The sequence below is a fragment of the Sinocyclocheilus grahami genome, unplaced genomic scaffold (assembly GCF_001515645.1).
Source record: "Sinocyclocheilus grahami isolate Dianchi unplaced genomic scaffold, SAMN03320097.WGS_v1.1 scaffold1082.1, whole genome shotgun sequence".
In the NCBI taxonomy this organism is placed as follows: domain Eukaryota; kingdom Metazoa; phylum Chordata; class Actinopteri; order Cypriniformes; family Cyprinidae; genus Sinocyclocheilus; species Sinocyclocheilus grahami.
This window is the reverse complement of record NW_015506261.1, coordinates 57,885-78,921: the sequence shown is the minus strand read 5'-3', so window position 1 is coordinate 78,921 and position 21,037 is coordinate 57,885. Positions and strand designations below refer to the sequence as shown.

Below are 21,037 nucleotides of genomic sequence, written 5' to 3'. Positions count from 1 at the left end.
ATTTTTTATTATTATTACAATTATTATATTATTGTTGCTTTTGTTAAAATAATCACAATGGTCACAAAAGATGGTCAGAAGATGAATATTCTGATTTTTTTCCCCCAGTAGTTTTATTCAAACAATTATGAACATTTATACAGAAGAACTTTGCCTGTTGAATATTAAAAACAAATGAACAAACAAAAAATCTGGATCTCCATCTCTGCCATGCAAATCAACTGTTCCTGCTCATTCCCAGACTGGATCTCTTCTCTCCACTTTCCCTAATTGCAGATTCAATTATTAGATTTGTCAGTATTCATATTTTTATGCTTAGATTTTTTGGGGGGATCAAACTGTAACACCGTGTGTCCCAATCAGATATGATGCAATAAAAATGATCTTTTTCTATGTTGTTTTTGTCCTAACCACCCATGACAGCGACACGTGACAATAAGCGACATGGGATTCTCTTTTAGGAACGGTTTTTATTTTCTGCGACGTCGCAAACAGCATACAAAATATGACAGTGATAATCTCAGGTAATGAGTATGTGCTTTATTCAATGTTAAAAGTGTCTAATGTGAGATTGAATATTATTTTGTGTTATCGTTATAGCCATAGTGAAAGCAACAATAGATATTTTCAAGATCTTGAAAATTAAAGTGAAAGTGACGTGACATGTGGCCCATACTCGGAATTAGTACTCTGCATTTATCCCATCCAAAGTGCACACACAGCAGTGAACACACACACACCATGAACACACACCCGTAGCAGTGGGCAGCCATTTTAGCTGCGGCACGCGGGGAGCAGTTGGGGGCCTTGCTCAAGGACACCTCAGTCGTGGTATTGAAGGTGGGAGAGAGCGCTGTACATTCACTCCCCCCACATACAATCCCTGCCGGTACGAGACACATTTGGGGTACGAGACTCGAACCCGCAACTTTTGGGTTACGAGTCTTCCTGAAAAACAATTCAGGGGAGAGCACAAACGCAGTCCCCCACTACCATAAATTATGCAGTCGAGATTCCCACATTTGGGGAATTCGCTGTTGTGAGCAGGTACGGACTGCAATCGCTGATCGGTGCAGTGGCAGTTCTCTCGTCTTTCACATGTTCTCTGGCCATCAGACAGTCATATTATCCTATCCTGGTAATGATCAGATATGTTGGTGTAGCTTGTCAGTGTGGATGAAATGTATGTATTTATTTGTATTTTAACCGATTTCAAAGTGAAACTGAGAGGTGTAATTCGGCTCCTCCTTCTAGAGGAGAGAATTGCTCCTGTAGGGGCGCAATTTTTCTCAGCCAATGTAAGTATATGGGAAATTTTTCATTTTTAATAATTATTTATAAAAAAAACTAAGTCTGATCAGTCTGAAAAGATATAGCAACATGTTACTAGCACTAGTTTAAATAGTAGATCAGTAAGTTGGCTTTCTCAAGCCAACTTAATAAAATGTAAATTCGTCCCCTGCACTTCATTCGGGCAGGTGTGTTCATGTAGAGGTTTTTAGATTTAAATCTAGATTTAAATTCAAATAGACAGGATCGATAGTCTGAGAATGACCTGATGTTTTATTCGTATCCAAAAATGAGGAGATGTGAATCAGGAGCACTGAACTCTCTCATGCAGTGTATGTTTCATTCATACTCAAAGCCGGAAGGATGCTCTCGCGCAGAAAGTCCGAAACAGACTCATAGAAGTAATAACTTATGACGTGCAGGAAATCCCTAATATGGAGAAAAGCATCTGACTATCGCTGTAGCTGAACTGAATAAAAAGCAGAAATGTTTTTACTGATGAAACGTAAAGACAATAAACACACGATTGCGAAAATATATGGTGTATGTGTGTTTTTCAAGTTATCTCCAGGTAATAAATAAATAAACTATATAGTACTGAATTACATATCATCAGGCTACAAACAGCAATATAAACAACAGCTGTGCATGTTCTCTTCATGTCGTTCTTGCAAAATAGTAATTTAGTAATACAAGTATACAAGCACACCACTCCGCTGAGAACTCCACTGCGGGACCGGCAGCCGCGGACGTCATTGAAGGCATCCTGGTGCGCTAAATTACTAAAGGTGTCTGAATGTGATGGATCGTCCCAGATGAGATCATCAGGTGAAAGGTCATCATGTGGATCATTTTATTTATGGCTAAATTATTATTCATTAATTTTGATTGTTTTTTATAAACCCCCCCCCCCCCCTCCCCCTCCATGTGCAGAAAAACTTTTAACTGTTTATTTTTCCACTCACACTTATTCTGTTTAGACTTTATAAAAAAATGATTTGTGCAAAAAAGAATAATATAAAAAATAAAATAAAAACTGCCAGTGGAGGTATGAAAAATCTAATTAATCTTATTCAAGATTGGATTGGATTTCTGTGAATTTTTTGTCACTATTATAATAATAAATATTAGGAAAAAAAGAACAGAAATAAAGGTGTTGGAATGGTGATAAGAAGCAATTTAAATATCCTTACATAGTTAGTTACAGGATTAGATGAAAAAGCTTCTCTATAAAATCTGTGATCATGCCAAACTCTTTCCACTGGATTTCAGACTCCAGAAGTGCTGAAATATACTCATCATGAAGGAGTAACAGCCAAGAAGCACAAAGCCATTAACTGACTCACCATTGCCATTGTGGTGAAAGAGAAGTTTAGTGTCATCTGTGGAGGAAAGAGACTGTTGTTGTACAGAGCAATGCAAGCACAAGACCAGGTAGGACATAACAAAAGTATTTTAACTTAAGGGCTGCATGCACAATGCACACAAGACAAGACATACATTATCAGTCTAGCTGACCGCAAAGACCTTAAAAATCATGCAGACTGATCCTTAGTAATCACAAAAATGCTGCTGTTATGAGTGTGGTGGGTTTAAAGGGTCTGTTGTTAAAGGGGTCCTATTATGCTCTTTTACAAAGTCTTGATTTTGTTTTGGGGGTGTACTAGAACATGCTCTCATGTTTGGTGGTTCGAAAAACGCATTATTTTTCACATAATTTACATTATTACAACACCTCTCTCACCATCCTGGCACAAACGGCTCGATTAGTTCCAGCTTTGATGAAGGTCCGCCTTCCGAAAAACAAAATGTGTTGTGATTGGTTAGCTGTCCCAGTGCGTTGTGATTGGCGAACAGCTTAGACGGTGTTTCAGTCCTGCCACGCCCCTTGCTCTGTCTTTCAACAAAAGCTTTTTGGCGAATCCGGCACTACTCACTCGTGTTGTGGAAGCTGTCCTTAGTAAAATGCGCAGCACACAATAGCAAATTGGGGTTATAATGCTCAGGAACAGAGTTAAAAAATAAATTGCAACCACTGTTTCCTGACATCATCCGCTTTCGAAAGCCCAAACAAAGACGTTTGGGCACGGAGGTGAAAAAAACAGCGTTTCAGGCGGTTGCACACTGGACGAGAAGCGCAGCGTCGCGCCACGTCTTTAAAATTCAAATACTTTATTTTCTGTGAGTGTAGGCACACCGGCAGCGCCGTTCGGTGTCTGTCCGCGGTGCCCAGCTACGCCGTGTTGTACTTGTAAGAATTGTTCTAGACCAGCGGTTCTCAATTCCAGTCCTTGCGTACCCCCGCTCTGCATGTTTTGCACGTCTCTCTTTGTTAACACACCTGTTAACACAGTGGCCATTGCTCCCTATTCCCTGAGCAGGGGAAATCCATTGAAGTTTACTTCACTTCGGAATATTAATTTACAGATTTGCGCTGCGCTGCTGCCTGCAGCGTCTTCACACACAAACGAAACTTGCTAGAGAAGCGTGAAGTGGGACATAATATACCTCTGTAAATAAATAAAATTTTAATTCACGTCTCGCGCACTTAAATTCCCTTTGTATGGAACATATAACCATGGAGGAATATCCGGTAATGTCCACTTCGCAGGGCACTTAGTCAAATATAACAAACGTATGAAGCAATAAGAGAAACATACAAAATGTGCAGAGCGGGGGTACACAAGGACTGGAATTGAGAACCGCTGTTCTAGACATGCCGAAAATTTGACGCTACAGCACAGCAACTCTTCTTCTTCGTTTTCTCTGACGCACTAACTCTGCAGCAGCTCTTCTTCTTCGTCGTCTCGTCTGATGCACTCACTCAACCAAGCGTTCTAACCACAACCTCGCCCCTCCCCTCCCCACTCCCCAACCATTCGAATTTCTGTAGGCGGGAATTATTTGTAATGAAATTCTAATGAGCCGCTTTGTGATATCATAAAGCCCGGAAAACAAACGCTGTAGTCCAAACGAGCCATTTGTTGTAGTTCTTGAAAAGGGATTTTTAAAAAAACGAAATATCTCCCTTTGGAGTGGACTTTGAGATTTGTAACTTTCTAGATCGTTTTAATGCCCAAACATACACACTACACACTGACTAATATTAAAAAAGTGAAAAAGCATAATAGGACCCCTTTAAGTATCATTGAGATTTTTATTGGACATACTTACCTTCGGTCACAGGATTAGCGGGTCGAGCTGCAGGGGACGGAGTCATCACTGACGATGATGAATTAAAAGGGCTGACTGAACTCTCTGGTCCTCTGTGTGCATAATCGTCACATGTGTCTTTTGCCTTAGACAAGCACATACCAACTCAAATTATGCTTTAATACAAGGAAGTGTGAATAAAAAGCCAGCATTCACTTTGGCTCTAACATTGCCCACATAGCCACCATAATTGCCACAGGAAGTAAATGATGATTCATCATCATTAAAGTAGTATTATGGCCATTTCTATTAACCTTTATTCTGACAATACAATAGACATACAGTAAATATGATTATCATTCTTCTGACTGCCTAATTATGTTTTGAGAATTTTATTTTATAAGAGTTACTCAGTAACAGCCACATTTACATATGATTGGTGGCACTAGAAATTCACAGTTGATGAATGACTTGTTTAAAGAACAGTTCATGCGAAAATGAAAATTGTCATTTACCTCATGTCAATTCCAAACCTATATAACTTTCTTCCATGGAAAGCAAAGATATTTTGAAAAATGTTTCAACTGTTTTTATCAATGTAGTCCAATGCTATCTATCTAATATATATATATTTTTCACCTTAATTTTATGAATGAAAACTCTACTAGTTTTAGTTAACAATAACAACACTAGCCCAACTCAACACTGGACCCCATTGATTGTCATTTCATGTACAAAAACAGTGAGGCATTTTTCCAAATACCTACCTACCTACAGTATCTATCTATCTATCTATCTATCTGATTACACAGAAGAAACTTTTGAAACATCTTGAGAGTAAATGATGACAGAATATAGACCTAACCCTGGTAGGTAGTCAACCAAAATGCCTATTAAAGCTACACGTTTAGGCCTATAAAGTCTGAGGACAGTTATTAATTTATGTGATTCATATGCAGAATAAGTTTTGGCATGTGTGTGGTTGGGGGAATCCGTCCAAAATGTAAAAAATAAAACATGAATTAGTCAACACAATTCAGCCTAATAATTTTGTCATTAATGAGATATGTATTACATATCTATTTACATGTTAGCCTTTTGTGAAAATGACTTCAGCTGAACTCAATTTACAACATTCATTTCCAAATGCAGAAATAGGGTGCACTTTAGCTTTGCGGTGTCCAAAATTGAAGGTTTATATTCACAATAAGCTATGGAATATGTGAAAGATTGAATCTACAGGACTAATAGTGACAGTAAAGTATAATGCATGATTGTGCTTTGGATCAAAATTCAGAACAACTTTAAAAAGTCATTGCAGTTCTTATTACAGTGAATACAATGTGATTTTCTGGATTTTTTTTCTCATTTTGTCTCTCATAGTTGAGGTATACCTATGATGAAAATTACAGGCCTCTCTCATCTTTTTAAGTGGGAGAACTTGCACAATTGGTGGCTGACTAAATACTTTTTTGCCCCACTGTATATAATAATTCATCATTTTAACACTTCTTATGTGGGGTTGGGGTTTCCCCATGAACAAAATTTATGCTATTATCCAAAAGTCAATTCTACGGTTTTCCACATCAAATGCAGCGTGATCACTTGTCGAGTTTTATATATGATTATTTGTATTATTGTGGAGTGAGATGGATAAAGTGTGCTGCTCTCATTTCATTCTAAATAACAAACGCAAATAAGTTAGTAATTTGCTTCTGTGAATATGAATTTTTGTTTACCTTAGTTTTTTTCTTAGATTATTAGCTGACTGCAGCTGACAAATCTAGTCCATTGGCAAGGCAAAGCTGACTGCTACTCATGAAACTGCACGTTGGAGCATTTGTCTGATAACTTGTCAAAGTCTATGGTTAAAGCGCCACTGAGTAGTCAAAGACTGCAACTGGATTTTGCAGATGCGGCAGCAGCAGTACCCACAGCAGTAAAAAGGTTTATGCATATTTGGTGACTCGTTGTCCATACCTCCTCAGAGCAACTGTAGTCCAGCCATTCTTGCCTGTATCGGTCTATTCCAGTCGAACACCTGAAAGATTATTGATGCATACATTCAGCTGTCAAGAGAGAACAAATGCCTTACCTGAATTCTGCAGAAACACACAGCAGATACTCAGATCTAACGCTGCTACCTTTGTAGAGTATTGCACCACCCACAGCCTGATGTCAGGTTGGACTGGATACATTGTTCACAGGAATTGTGCTGGAGGCAGGCTAGCATAAAACAGGATATAATGTCTAATGTCAGGGTGCAAATCTGTAAATAGTCAAATTCATGAATATTTGTTTTCAATGTGAGCAATTGTGATTGTTGTAAAGAAGAGAAGGGCAAGCTGTGATCGATTTACTCACTTGGTAAGGGGGTAAACTCAAATGCTGAGATATTGACAATCTTTGTTGTGTCAATCTCCACCCGATGGTACTCATAAATAGTCTGCCGTTTAGCACCTGTTGATGACACATCAATGAAGTATTGGTTAAAAGGATAACAGTGTAAATGTACCATAAATTAAAGGTCTCAATTGACCTGGAGACTGTGGAGAAGACAAAAGAGCCATAAAGGCATCAGAGAGTCCCACTTTCACTGGATGCTCAGTGGAGTTGATTTTCTCCACAGGCAAAGGAACCTGTTATGAAAAGTCAAAAGAAGGAAACTGGACACTATCAAAATCATATTCACTCTTCTTTTGTAAATTTGATATGCAATGGTAATGGGGCTGTGAGCAATTTATTTCACAATGTTTTTATGAAAACAACTTTAAGTGGTGATTACATTTTCATAGTAATACTCAGCATTTCAACAGCTGGCTATATGTGTGCTGAATTGATCTTGGTTAAACTGCAGAACCTGACTTACGTCTTTGTAGCTGAAAACAATGGTCCCGTTATGACAGAGAACAGTCTGGAAGGTGAAAGCTCCTTCAGTCTCTCGATCTTTCAGCCTCACGTTGTCCCACTGCACCACAAATATGTCACCTGGAGCACCAAAGTGAGGTTAATTCTCCATTTAACTGACTGAAATTTTCTAATAAACTAAAATACGTATTTCAATACTGATAAGATAGTCAAACAGTATTGCGATATATACTACTGTTCAAAATATTTTTTTATAGTTTTTGAAATAAGAGATGTCCAGTCATGGCCAAAGGTTTTTGCGTTTTTGTGTTTTGCAAAGTTTGCTGCTTACGCTGTTGTGGTGTTCATTTACATTGTTTCTAGATCATTGTGTAGAATGATCAGATGTATTTTAAATAATTGCTAAAAGCTTAATTGGCCAAAAAAAGAGAGAACTTTTCACACAAAAAAAACAAATTTCACTGTTTTTTGATCCTGACACAAAATGACCAGCTAACATTAATTGACTAATCATATCGGCAGCACATGTGAAAGTGTGAATGAGTACTAGTCAGGTTAGTACTAGTACTAGTCAGACTGATTGCTATAAAAGGAGGGAAAAAGCGCTTCCAATCATTGTGTTCTTCTTAGCAATGGTTACCTCCAAAGAAACACATGCAGCCATCAACGCTTTGCATCAAAATGGCCTCTCATGCAAGAAAATTGCTACAAAGAATATTGCACCTGAAAGAATAATTTACCGGATCATCAAGAACTTGAAGGAGAGAGGTTCGACTGCAGTGAAGAAGTCTTCAGGACGTCCCAGAGTGTCCAGCAAGCGCCAGGACCGTCTCCTCCTGAGGAGTCAGCTACGGAATCGTGTCACCACCAGTGCAGAGCTTGCTCACGAATGGCAGCAGGTTGGTGTGAGAGCATCTGCATGCACAGTGAGGTGAAGACTTTTGGACAACAGCCTAGTGTCAAGAAGGCAGCAAAGAAGTCACTTCTCTCCAAGAAAAACGTCAAGGACAGACTGAAATTCTGCAGGAAGTACAAGGATTGGACAGCAGAGGACTGGTGCAAAGTTATTTTCTCTGATGAAGCTCCCTTCCGACTGTTTGGGACACCTGAAAAATTGATTGTTCGGAGAAGAGAGGTGAGTGCGACCATGAGTCCTGTGACAATGGAGCACCATATCACAAAGCAAGAGTGATAAAGAAGTGTCTCGAAGATCATTACATTGAAATTTTGGATCCTTGGCCAGGCAACTCCCCGGATCTCAATCCCATAGAGAACCTGTGGTCAGTCCTCAATAGGCGAGTGGACAAGCAGAAGCCCACAAATTGTGATCAACTCTGAGAATTAATAAGGCAAGAATGGATCGCCATCAGTCAGGATTTGGCCCAGAATCTAATATCCAGCATGCCAGAGCGAATTGCAGAGGTTATGAAGAACAAGGGTCAACACTGTAAATATTGACTCATTATATTTTTTGCCAATAAAAGCCTTTAAAACGTATGATATGCTTATCATTGTTTTTCAGTATACCATAGAAACATGTGGAAAAATAATCTACAAATGCTGAAGCAGCAAACTTTGCAAAACACAAAATGTATGTCACTGACAAAATTTTTGACCATGACTATTATTCTGACATGTAAACAAATCAGAATAAAACTGATTTAAAAGATGGTAATTGTCAGATGTAAACTCAAAATTCTAACTTTTTTCTTGCAGTTCAGAGTTTACACTTTGCAGTTGAGTTTATCTCACTTTTCTGACTTTGTTCTCAGGATTCTGAGATTACATCTAAATTTTTCTGCCATTGAACAAATCATGAAACTATAATTGCAACTTTTTATCTAAAAATTCGGACCTTTTTTCACATTTGTGGTTTGATTTCTTACAATCTGGATTTTTCTTCTCAGAATTGCCAGTTTATATGTTGGGGGGGGGGTCTGAATTATGAGATAAAAAGTTGCTATTGTTTATTTTCCTTTATTTTTTAATCCTGTTGTGGAAACAAGGTTCCATTCACCAAGGCTGCATTTTCATAAGAAATACAGTTTTTTATCAATGTAATCAAATGTAATTTATTCTTATGATGGCAAAGCTGAATTTTCAGCTGCCATTACTCCAATCTTAAGTGTCGCAAGATCTTTCAAAAATCATTCTAATATGCTAATTTGATGCTCAATAATCATTTATTATTATGATTGTAATGGCTGAACAAATCAGACACATTATTATTTGTTATATTTAACAAATATCCCAATACACCACTCAACTGGAGTGGGTGTCAGGATGTCTGCGAAATACCCCCAAGCCACGACTAACACCCAGAGGCAGAACAGGCCTCTGTTCGCCAGTCCTCAGTCCGGAAGGAACTGCAGAAGAAGCTTCAACATCTTAAGCAAACAAACCATCAAGACTTCCATCCGAGACTGCATTCTGACGCTGGCTCAATGGCAAATATCGTACATTTAAAGGGGTCATATGACATTGCTAAAAAGAACATTATTTGGTGTATTTGGTGTAATGCAATGTGTTTATGGTTTTTAAGGTTAAAAAACACATTATTTCCCACATACTGTACATTATTGTTGCTCCTCTATGCCCTGCCTTTCTGAAACGCGTTGATTTTTACAAAGCTCATCGTTTTGAAAAGCGAGATGTACGCTGATTGGCCAGTTATCCAGTACGTTGTGATTGGCCGAATACCTCAATCGTGGGACGGAAATGTTATGCCCCTTACCATACTGTGATGCCATGTCAAAAAAAAAAAATAAAAAAATAAAACCCATTACAAGCGAGGCATTTATTGCATCCATTGGGGACATAATTACTGATTATAATGACTTATACTGTCTTCTTACACGTTGCATTTCGTATCGTGCCACGTAAACATAAAACCATGTCTGCATTTGTGATCGGAGAAACAACAAACAACAAGCGCTACTTTACTGTCCAAAACTCGCGTTTGAATCATCAGTTGCAAAGTCTTTAAATATGAAAATGTACTGTAAGTACGTTGTGAGTCAGAAGCACTAGACTGTCCTTGCAAAGTTGGAATTGCCCCATTTTATAGAAACAGCCTTTGTGCACAGATGGCATTGTAGGCTACTCTCATAGGTTCAAGAAACAGTCCTCTGTAAAATGTGCTGCACACATCTGAATATTTGGGTTGAACTGTTCTGGAACAGTGTTTTAAATACAACTTAACCACTGATTTCTAGTTGTGTCCTCTTTTGGAAGGCCAACCAAAGTAGTTTCACTTTCACAACGAAACACACAGTGTCTCCACGTCATAGCGGCGGCGGCAACAATACTACAGCGAGAATCAAAGTTACGCCTTCTTTCTTTGCGTGAACATTTGGGCGGTGTTATGCAAATCTTCCCACACACTGGGAAGGTGTTTTAGGAGGGCGTGTTCTTTATAAGTATTTTATAAAGAATATCTCTTTGGGTTTGAGACTTTAGTCTTTGCAACTTTAGGGATCTTATCTATGCACAAACAGCTTGTAACACTCCAAAGAAAAAGGAAAACTTGAAATTGCATCATATGACCCCTTTTACTAAGCTAAACAGAGGTTTAGTGTAAGTGGCTGACCACTTTGTTACAAAGGCACTGGTAGTTCACTCAGGTGGTTAATTTACTCTTTTTCCATAGCTTCATTCCCTGGTTTCTATAACCGTTTCATTCATTCACTTTTAGTTTCCTTTTTCTCTATGTATATACATGTGAGTGAGAGTATATGTTTGTTTAGACTAGTTATGTGTTAGTTAGGGATGTAACGATTCACCGCGTGCCGGATGAAAATCGATACAAATATGAGACGATTCAAATCGGTTGAGATGTTAAACGAATCGTGATACATTTGGGGTTGGGAGTTTATATGAATGTATCTCTGAGGGGAACTGACTGTCTTTAAAAATGTTTAGATTATATATTTTTTTTCATCTCGTCATTGTATAATGCATATTAAAGCAGCATTCATGAGCGCTGCACTGCTTTGTTTACAGTGGTAACCAAGGAAACGCTGTATCTCTGCTGTTCCATAAGCGCCACCTGCTGTAAGAGAGTGAAATTGCGTCTCTTTCAGAGCTTCTACTGTCTTTGTTTTGTGCAAATGTTTTATGTAGTATAGTTTCACAAAACTAAAGTCAGAGCATTCTGTTTTTGTTTTCAAATTTCAAATTATACAATCTAATTTAGATTTTTTTAAAACTGCTCATGCTGCATATATTCGGCATCTTTGTTTGGATTGTGATTCAAATGCAGTGGCTGTCTCTAATTGTGAATGGAAAGAGCACAGGCAAAGCCTTTGTTTATATGAAGAGGGTTTTTTTGACGAGCACAGAACACTATTTAGAGACCCAGCCTCAGGGGAGACAAGAGAGCAGTGGATTTATTGATTTAATGTATATTGCTGCTGCCACACAGATCTAAAATAAACATGCAATTTATTTCCCAGTTGTTTACCTTCACAGACATAAACGACTGTTTTTGTAACTTGTGTGTTTTTAACGTAAGCTTGTGTGTGAATGAGAACTCAGTTTAGTACTCACATGCTGTGACAGCCGCTTTCTGTCCATGTGCACTCAGAAAACCATATATCAGAAGTTTAAACTAATATGGTTTAAAACGCATGATTTCAGCGCGATAAACATGATAATCAGAACCAAAACAGATGGATTTTTTTAGCAGGTCCGAGTTGTAATGGTGCAGCTTTATTCTGGAAAAGAGGGCAGGGAACAGCAGCTCATTTGCATTGAAAGAGACAGGCCTGAAAAACAGCGTGTTTCTGCTTCCACTCAAAATTGGCATTTTCAAAATGATATAATAAATTATCTGTGTAGTATTTTGAGCTGAAACTTCATAGACACATTCTGGGGACACCAGATACTTATATTACATATTATAAAAAGGGGCATAATATGTATCCTTTAACATTTCAATTTAGTTTTGTCATTTGACATGTATCTGTTTCACAAAAAAATGTGCAGCATTTTGTCCAAGCAATTATAAAAGGACATCTTTTCATTTACATTTTGTCTTAAATCTAATTTAGTTTAAAAAATCAATTTTGAGAAAATCGAATTATGAAATAAGTATCGTAAATCAAATCGAATCGTGAGTTGAGTGAATCTTTACATCCCTATTGTTAGTGTTTTAGTTAATAAAACTTTTGTGCATAATTTCATGAGTTTGGTTTCTCTGGTCATTGCTTGTAAACACAGTCACTTTAATGAGCCAGTCTTGTTACATGCGCTAATGCATTAGTACTGTAAGAAAGCTATTTTCTAAGGCCACGAAAATAAAATTTCTTAGAGTTGATATGAAATTACACTAAATGTTCGCCGGACGTACAGATTAGTTAATTGTAATTTTAATTATTCTACAGTTACTTCTGGCAGCTTAGATAAATAATTATAATTAATTACAATTAACTGTAATTATTTATATACATATCCCTTTTGAGCTAATTTGCTACATTATCAATGCTGCTAAATATTTTTGTGGAAACGGCAATGGATTTTTTGTGGAAACAACAATACATTGATTTAATTTATTATGAAACCTTTCTGATTAAAAGAATACTTATTTCTTTAAGAAAAATAACTTGAGTAATATTAAAGAAATAATCCACCCCCAAATTTAAATTGTTAATTTTGTTATTGTGTGTTATTTCCCATCCTCAAGATATTCTAAAGTAGAGGGAGGAGTTGGGCTTTTTGACTCAGAAAGGCCAGTAGACTTTAAATATCTCCCTGGCAACTGTCTAGCAATATAAAGAAGACATAAACCTCCTAATTATTGAATTCAGGTGATTCAATCAGACCTATTGCCACAGGTCTATAAAACTGATCACTTAGCCATGCAGTCTGCATTTATAAACATCTGTGAAAATCATCCATGCTAAATATTCCAAAATCAACTGTAAGTGGTATTATTGGAAAGTGGTAGCATTTAGGAACAGCAGCAGTGTAAGGCCATGTGAAGTCACCTTTACTTATATAGCGCTTTTAACAATACAGATTGTGTCAAAGCAACTTTACAGCATTAAATAGAAAAATAGTGTGTCAATAATGCAAAATGACAATAGTAAACACTCAATTTTCAGTTAAAGGCAGTTCATCATTGAATTCAGTGATGTCATCATCCAGCTCAATTCAATTTAAATAGTATCTGTGCAATCAAGTTGACGATATCACTGGAAATTAAGTGTCCCCAACTAAGCAAGCCAGAGGTGACAGCGGCAAGAAACCAAAACTCCATCGGTGACCGAATGGAAAAAAAACCTTGGGAGAAACCAGGCTCAGTCGGGGGGCCAGTTCTACTCTGGACAGACGAAACCAGCAGTTCAATTCCAGGCTGCAGCAAAGACACATTGTGCAGAGGACTCAACTGGTTCCTGTGGTCTTGTCCCAGTGGCCGTCTGGGAGACAAGGTCTTCACTGGGGATCTGTCTCTGGGGCTCATCTAGTTGTCCTGATCTCCGCTGACATTCAGGGCTGTCGAGGTCATCTCTAGGTGCTGATCCACCAGCTGGATACGTACTGGACTGCAGACAGGTGACTGCAGTGACCATCTGATCTGGCTACATACTGGATCTGGTGGCTACGGTGACTTCAGAATAAGAAAGAAACAGACTAATATTAGCGTAGATGCCATTCTTCTAACGATGTAGCAAGTATGTCAGGTGTTATGGGAAGTGTTCCGGGTTCTGGTTGACCTAATTAATGCAGCCTAAAAATCCTTTAATGGATTTGAATATTAGAAATGTGTTAGTGTGTTATGTGTAAACCAGGTTAAAGAGATGGGTCTTTAATCTAGATTTAAACTGACAGAGTGTGTCTGCCTCCCGAACAATATTAGGTAGGTTATTGCAGAGTTTGGACGCTAAATAGGAAAAGGATCTGCCGCCCACAGTTGATTTTGATATTCTAGGTATTATCAAATGGCCAGAGTTTTGAGAACGCAGCGGACGTGGACTATAATGTAATAAGAGCTCGTTCAAATACTGAGGTGTTAAACCATTCAGGGCTTTATAAGTAATAAGCAAGATTTTAAAATCTATACGATGTTTAATAGGGAGCCAGTGCAGTGTTGACAGAACCGGGCTAATATGGTCATACTTCCTGGTTCTAGTAAGAACTCTAGCTGCTGCATTTTGGACCAGCTGGAGTTTGTTTATTAAGCGTGCAGAACAACCACCCAATAAAGCATTACAATAATCTAACCTTGAGGTCATAAACGCATGGATTAACATTTCTGCATTTGACATTGAGAGCATAGGTCGTAATTTAGATATATTTTTGATGGAAAAATGTAGTTTTACAAATGCTAGAAACGTGGCTTTCAAATGAAATACTGCAATCAAATGGCACACCAAGGTTCCTAACTGATGACGAAGAATTGACAGAGCAGACATCAAGTGTTAGACAGTGTTCTAGGTTATTACATGCGGAGGTTTTAGGTCTGATAATTAACACCTCTGTTACACCTCTGAGCGGAGTATCATCAGCATAACAGTGAACGCTAACTGATCGCTGATATCTCTCAAGGGTAACATGTAAAGCATGAAAAGTAACGGCCCTAGTACTGAGCCTTGAGGTACTCCATACCAGAGATGGGCACTCGCGTTAGTGACTCGGACTCAGTCGCACTCAAGTCGCATTTTTATAGACTTCAGACTTGACTCAGACTCTAGGAAAAGGAAGACCGCATCCGCACCATCCAGGTTAAAGACTTCAGACTTGACTCGGACTCCAAGTTAAAGATTTGTGAATATCTCTGCTCCATACTGCACTTGTGATCGATATGATACCTATTAATTCACTGCTACGAATTGATGGTGGTCAGATATGTACAATTTGAACCATGTTAATGCACTTTCACTAATGCCAACAAAGTTTTCTAGTCTATTCAGAAGAATGTTGTGGTCAATAGTGTTGAACGCAGCGCTAAGATCCAGTAGCACTAATAGAGAGATACAACCACAATCAGATGATAAGAGCAGGTCATTTGTAACTCTAATGAGAGTAGTTTTAGTACTATGATACGGTCTAAATAGATACCAGATACCAGAACAGATACCATTTTTCTCTAAGAAGGAATATAAATGTGAGGATACTACCTTTTCTAGTATCTTTGACAGAAAAGGGAGATTCGAGATCGGTCTGTAATTAACTAGTTCTTTGGGGTCAAGTTGTGGTTTTTTGATGAGAGGCTTAATAACAGCCAGTTTGAAGGTTTTGGGTACATATCCTAATTACTATGTGACAAATTAATAATAGTAAGAAGAGGATCTATGACTTCTGGAAGCATCTCTTTTAGGAGCTTAGATGGAATAGGGTCTAACATATATGTTGTTGGTTTAGATGATTTAACAAGTTTATACAATTCTTTCTCTTCTATAGTAGAGAATGAGTGGAATTGTTCCTCAGGGGATCTATAGCACACTATCTGATGTGAAACTGTAGCTGACGGCTGCATGGTTACAATTTTATCTCTAATAGTATCGATATTGGAAGTAATGTAGTTCATAAAGTCATTACTGCTTTACTGTTGGGAAATGTCAACACCTGTTGATGCTTTATTTTTCGTTAATTTAGCCACTGTATTGAATAAATACCAGGGGTTATGTTTGTTTTCTTCTAAAGGAAATGAAAGTAATCAGATCTAGCAGTTGTTAATGGATAAGGTACTTTTCAGTTTTGATTTCCTCCAGCTGCGCTTCATTTTCCGGCCTGCTCTTTTTAAGGTGAGAGTGTGCTCATTATACCAGTGTCAGACTGTTTTCCTTAATCTTACTTAAGCGTAAAGGAGCAACCGTATCTAAAATGCTAGAAAAGAGAGAGTCCATAGTTTCTGTTACATCATCAAGTTGTTCTGGGGTATTGGATATGCTGAGGAATTTAGATAAATCAGGAAGATTACTTACAAAGCAGTATTTTGTGGTAGAAGTGATGGTTTTACCATACTTGTAATGAGTAGAATTTACAGTTTTAGCTATATGAAGTTTGCACAAGACTCATAATGATCTGAGATATCATCGCGTGGCTGCATAATTTCAACACCATCAACATCAATTCCATGTGACAGTATTAAATCTAGAGTATGATTTAGAAAATGAGTAGGTCCTGACTCTAACCCCAATAGAGTTCAAAATGTCTATGAATGCTGATCCCAATGCATCTTTTTCATTATCATGGATATTAAAATCACCAACAATTAAAACTTTATCTGCAGCCAGCACTAACTCATATATAAAATCAGCTAATTATTTAATAAAGTCTGTATGGTGCCCTGGTGGCCTGTATACAGTAGCCAGTAAAAACATCACAGGGGATTTATCATTAAAGGCACCTATATACTTCAAACGAAATCAAAGAACAAACTGAAATGATGTCATTTCGAACAAAATCAGGCTTAAACAAAGTTCGTTTTGAGTTCGTTCATGAACTCCACCTTCTTTGACGTGCGATTTTTATAATTTTTTTTCCCTGTTCGTTTCTCATTCCACGGAGGCCAGACAGGAGAACACATCTCCGCGACTGTCTTGCGGGCTGTGCACGGTCCAATCTTGAATGTTTCAGCCACACTTTGTTGCGTGGCCCCACAAGCTAGTACTTGGAGTGTCAAGGCCAGTCTCTCCGTAGTGGAAATCTGTGTCCTGTGTGTTTTTGCATGTTTCACATATGGCGATATCCTTTTCATGAGATCGTCAAACCGCGCGGCGCACATTCTGAAGTATGAAAAATGCACTTCCTCATCTGTGCTCCGCATTTGCTGAATAAAAAGGGCAAACTCGCCATCATTCTTTCTGTTTTCGTTAAGTGGACGAACATACCATCTACGTTGCTTGTTCTTGTTCTTTTTTTTGCCATTGAATAGATCAATGCTACTGCCAGATGTTTATGAAACTGTTCTTCTCTCATAGCCGCCATCCTTGTTGTGTTTAGGGGGTACACGCGGGCGGCGTGACACATGTTTACAACCCCGCCTCCAGCAGCGTGAGGTTGTCGGAATGTTCAAAAACAGTATACCGTCACTTAGCCTTTTCGAACTTCTTTTTGCCCTCAAACGAAGAACGAAAAATAACTTTGTTTGAAGTATATATTATTATATATATATAACCTTTAGCTTTTGAATGCGGCTCATGTTTATAACAGTAATCCTGGGGGGTAGACTCGTTTAAAATAATGTAATCATTTGGTTTTAGCCAGGTTTCTGTCAAACAGAGCACATCTAGGTTATGATCAGTGATCATATAATTTATAAAAAGTGCTTTCGTAGAAAGGGACCTGATATTCAATAAGCCAAGCTTTATCATTTGTTTATCCATATTACATCTGTTTTTAAAATTTTATGAACATCAATTAAATTGTTACTCTTAAATTGGATTGGATGTTTTTTTGTATTTTCTAGTTCGGGGGAACAGTCACAGTCTCTATAGGGTGATATCTAGGTGAAAGAGTCTCTATGTGCTGAGAATTAACTGATTTCTGTGACGTGAGGCGGCTAGCAGACGGTCGGTTTAGCCAGTCTGTTTGCTTCCTGACCTGGGACAGTTAGTCAAGTGCAAACTCTAAGACTATGTGTCATATTTCTATACAGAACAGCGGCACCACCCCAGGAGGGATGAAGACCATCTCTTTTCAACAGGTCAGGTCTGCCCCAAAAACTCGTCCAATTGTCTATGAAACCTTCTGCAGGCACCACTTAGACATCCAGCCACTGAGTGATGACAGTCTGCTATGTATCTCATCACCACGGTAAGCAACGAGGGGACACTACAAAGCATATTACAGTGTCTGACATTGTACTTGCAAGTTCACACACCTCTTTAATATTATTTTTAGTGATCTCCGACTGGCGACGTCGAACATCATTAGCACCAGCGTGAATAATAATCTTACTGAATTTACGTTTAGCATTAGCCACCACTTTTAAATTTGCCAAGATGTCAGGCGCTCTGGCTCCCGGTAAACATTGGACTATGGTGGCTAGTGTCTCTATATTCACATTCCGTACAATAGAATTGCCAATAACTAGAGCACTTCGATCAGGTTTCTCAGTGGGTGCATTACTGAGTGGGGAGAACCTGTTTGATGTTTTGATCGGAATGGAAGAGCGGTGTTTTGATCCGCGACTATGCTGCCTCACAGTCACCCAGTCACCCTGCTGCACGGGCTCTGTAACCAGAACCGAACAACGTACAGGACTCCCTGAGCTAGTCGGATCCAATGCCGTATCTACAGCCCTCACATTCTTACTATCATCAATTAAAGTTTGGATGCGTGTCTCTAATTCTGAATTCTTCTCTGTCAGCCTAACTATTTCCCTGCATTTAACACATGTGAATCCCTCGCCGCTGACAGAGAGAGATAAACTATACATGTGGCAAGCGGTGCAAACAACAATAACAGGAGAAGAAGCCATTACTCACCGTGATTGATGAATGATTCTGACTTACCACTGTTGTTTGATGAACTCGTGAAAAAATGGAGTGAGAAAGAAAAGAAAGAGAGCAAGAAAATAAAAACAGCAACAGACGCGAATAGAAACGTGAATGGAAATGCGAATGACAAGCTAACCGGCTATCGAATGCTAACGTGCTACACCCTGTTCTTTGAAGTCAAAGAACAGAGGTCACCAAGTGCTGTGTGGCTTGTAAAAGTTGCTAACACTCTGCTGATGCAATAGCTGAAGAGTTCCAAACTTCCACTGATATTAATATCAGCACAAAAGCTGTGTAGCAGGAACTTTGTGGAATGGGTTCCCTATCTGTCCGTCACTACGAGTTATGTCGGGACGACGTTAGGGGTCTAACTTGCGAGCCCAATCATCTCTGAGTTTTAGAAAAAAACGCCAATGAGACTTGGCTAGTGGATTTTGCATGCTGAGACACTCCCCGTGCACACGGATATATAAGGCAATAGCGTGCATCTACTCAGATTTTTGCTTCGGAGCCGAGTGGTGAATGCAATACGCACTACAAAGCTTCAACTTTGTGTTGCGGAGGCTGTTCCTGGTTGGTGTTAGGGCGCATTACAGCAGTGTCCCTGTCAGCAGTGATTCCCCTGGGTACCTCAGCTAAAAGAGCAGTTTCCTTTAAAAGAGCAAATATATAAGCAGAAAAGTATGACAGTGTTAAATGCTGAGCTGAAGTCAACAAACAACATCCGTATATGTGCATATGTGTTGTTATTGTCCAAGTGTGTGAGTACCGAGTGCAGCACTGTGCATACTGCATCCTCTGTGCGCCTATTGCTACGGTAGGCAAATTGGTGTGGGTCCAGTGTGGGTGGGATGCAGTTATTAAGGTGAGCTAGGACCAGTTGCTCAAAGCACTTCATAACAATAGGTGTGAGTGCTACGGGGCGGTAGTCATTCAGGCATGTCGGGGAGGAGCGTTTCGGCACTGGCACAATGGATGTGGACTTAAAGCATGTTGGCACAGTTGCTTGGGTGAGGGACAGGTTGAAAATATCTGTGAAGACCCCTGCGAGCTGCTCTGCTCATGCCCTAAGCACACGTCCAGGAATGCCGTCGGGGCCAGCAGCCTTGTGTGCATTGATCTGGCTCAATGCGGTGTAGACATCTGTGGAGGTGAGTTTGAGGGGTTGGTAGTCTGCTGAGAGTGTGATATTGGTGACCGTCTCCTTGCTGTCACTGTCGAAGCCAGCATAAAAGTCATTCAGTTCGTTAAGGAAAGAGACATCTGTGACTGTTGGAGTGGAGTTGCTTGGCTTGTTGTCACTGATGACCTGGATGCCCTGACACATGCGTCGGGGGTCAGAGTTGGAAAAGTGTTCCTCTACCTTTAGCTTGTAGCAGTATTTGGCCTTTTGATGCCCCTCCTCAGGTTAGCCCTGGATTTGCTGTAGGCCTGAGCATCATCTGATTTGAAGGCAGCGTTGCGGGCTTTCAGCAGGAGTTGCACCTCCTTGTTCATCCATGGCTTCTGATTAGGGTATGTTGTCATCTGTTTCTCTGTTGTAACACTGTCAATGGTGGTGTTGATGTAATCCATTACAGAGGAGGTATAGATATCAATGTCCGTGTGAGAGCCACAGGCAGCCTGAGAAGCAAACATACTCCAGTCCGTGTATTGAAACCTGTCCTGAAGTAAAGAGTCTGCTCCTGTTGGCCACACTTTGATGGTCCTCACTGATGGCTTCACACGGTTGATGAGGGGTGAATACTTAGGGGTGAGAAACAAAGAAAGGTGATCAGACTGTCCCAGGTGGGGGAGGGGGGTCGCGATGTAAGCTCCATCAATGTTTGTGTAAACATGATCCAAAGTTTTGTCTCCTCTAGTGTGGCAGGAAACATGCTGATGAAATTTAGGGAGCACTGTCTTTAAGTTGGAGTGATTAAAATCACCCGCGACAATAAATGCAGCCTCCGGGTGAGCAGTCTGTTGTTTACTGTTGTTTACTAATGCAGTTCGTTCATAGCAAGCTTGGCATTAGCATCCGATGGAATATAGGCTGCAGTTATAATGGTGGAAGTGAACTCCCGTGGCAGATAAAAAGGTCTACACTTAACCGTGAGAAACTCTAGGTTAGCTGAGCAGTGTCTCCCAACAATGACAGAGTTCGTACACCAAGCTTTGTTAACATAAATGCACAATCCTCCGCCTCTGGTCTTGCCGGAGTCATCTGCCGTCCTATCTGCCCGGAGCGTGTAGCGTCCGGCTAGCTCAATAGCATTATTGGGTACGTCGCTGTGTAG

The 21,037-nt window shown here is 39.3% G+C and overlaps 1 protein-coding gene across 2 annotated transcripts in view; it reads right to left on the bottom strand.

Annotated features, from left to right (window-relative positions):
- The window catches only part of plxdc1 (plexin domain containing 1), a 62,209-nt gene that overhangs the window by 22,119 nt on the left and 19,053 nt on the right, over positions 1 to 21,037 (bottom strand). The window contains exons 2-8 of one of the 2 annotated variants that reach the window (XM_016252015.1): positions 7,313 to 7,431; positions 6,983 to 7,082; positions 6,808 to 6,903; positions 6,588 to 6,669; positions 6,424 to 6,484; positions 4,465 to 4,588; positions 2,637 to 2,672 (exon numbers count right to left, since the gene is read on the bottom strand). In XM_016252015.1, coding sequence (XP_016107501.1) covers positions 2,637 to 2,672; positions 4,465 to 4,588; positions 6,424 to 6,484; positions 6,588 to 6,669; positions 6,808 to 6,903; positions 6,983 to 7,082; positions 7,313 to 7,431 — 618 coding nt within the window. The remainder of the gene's footprint in view (positions 1 to 2,636; positions 2,673 to 4,464; positions 4,589 to 6,423; positions 6,485 to 6,587; positions 6,670 to 6,807; positions 6,904 to 6,982; positions 7,083 to 7,312; positions 7,432 to 21,037) is intronic. The other variant, XM_016252016.1, reaches the window with a different exon arrangement.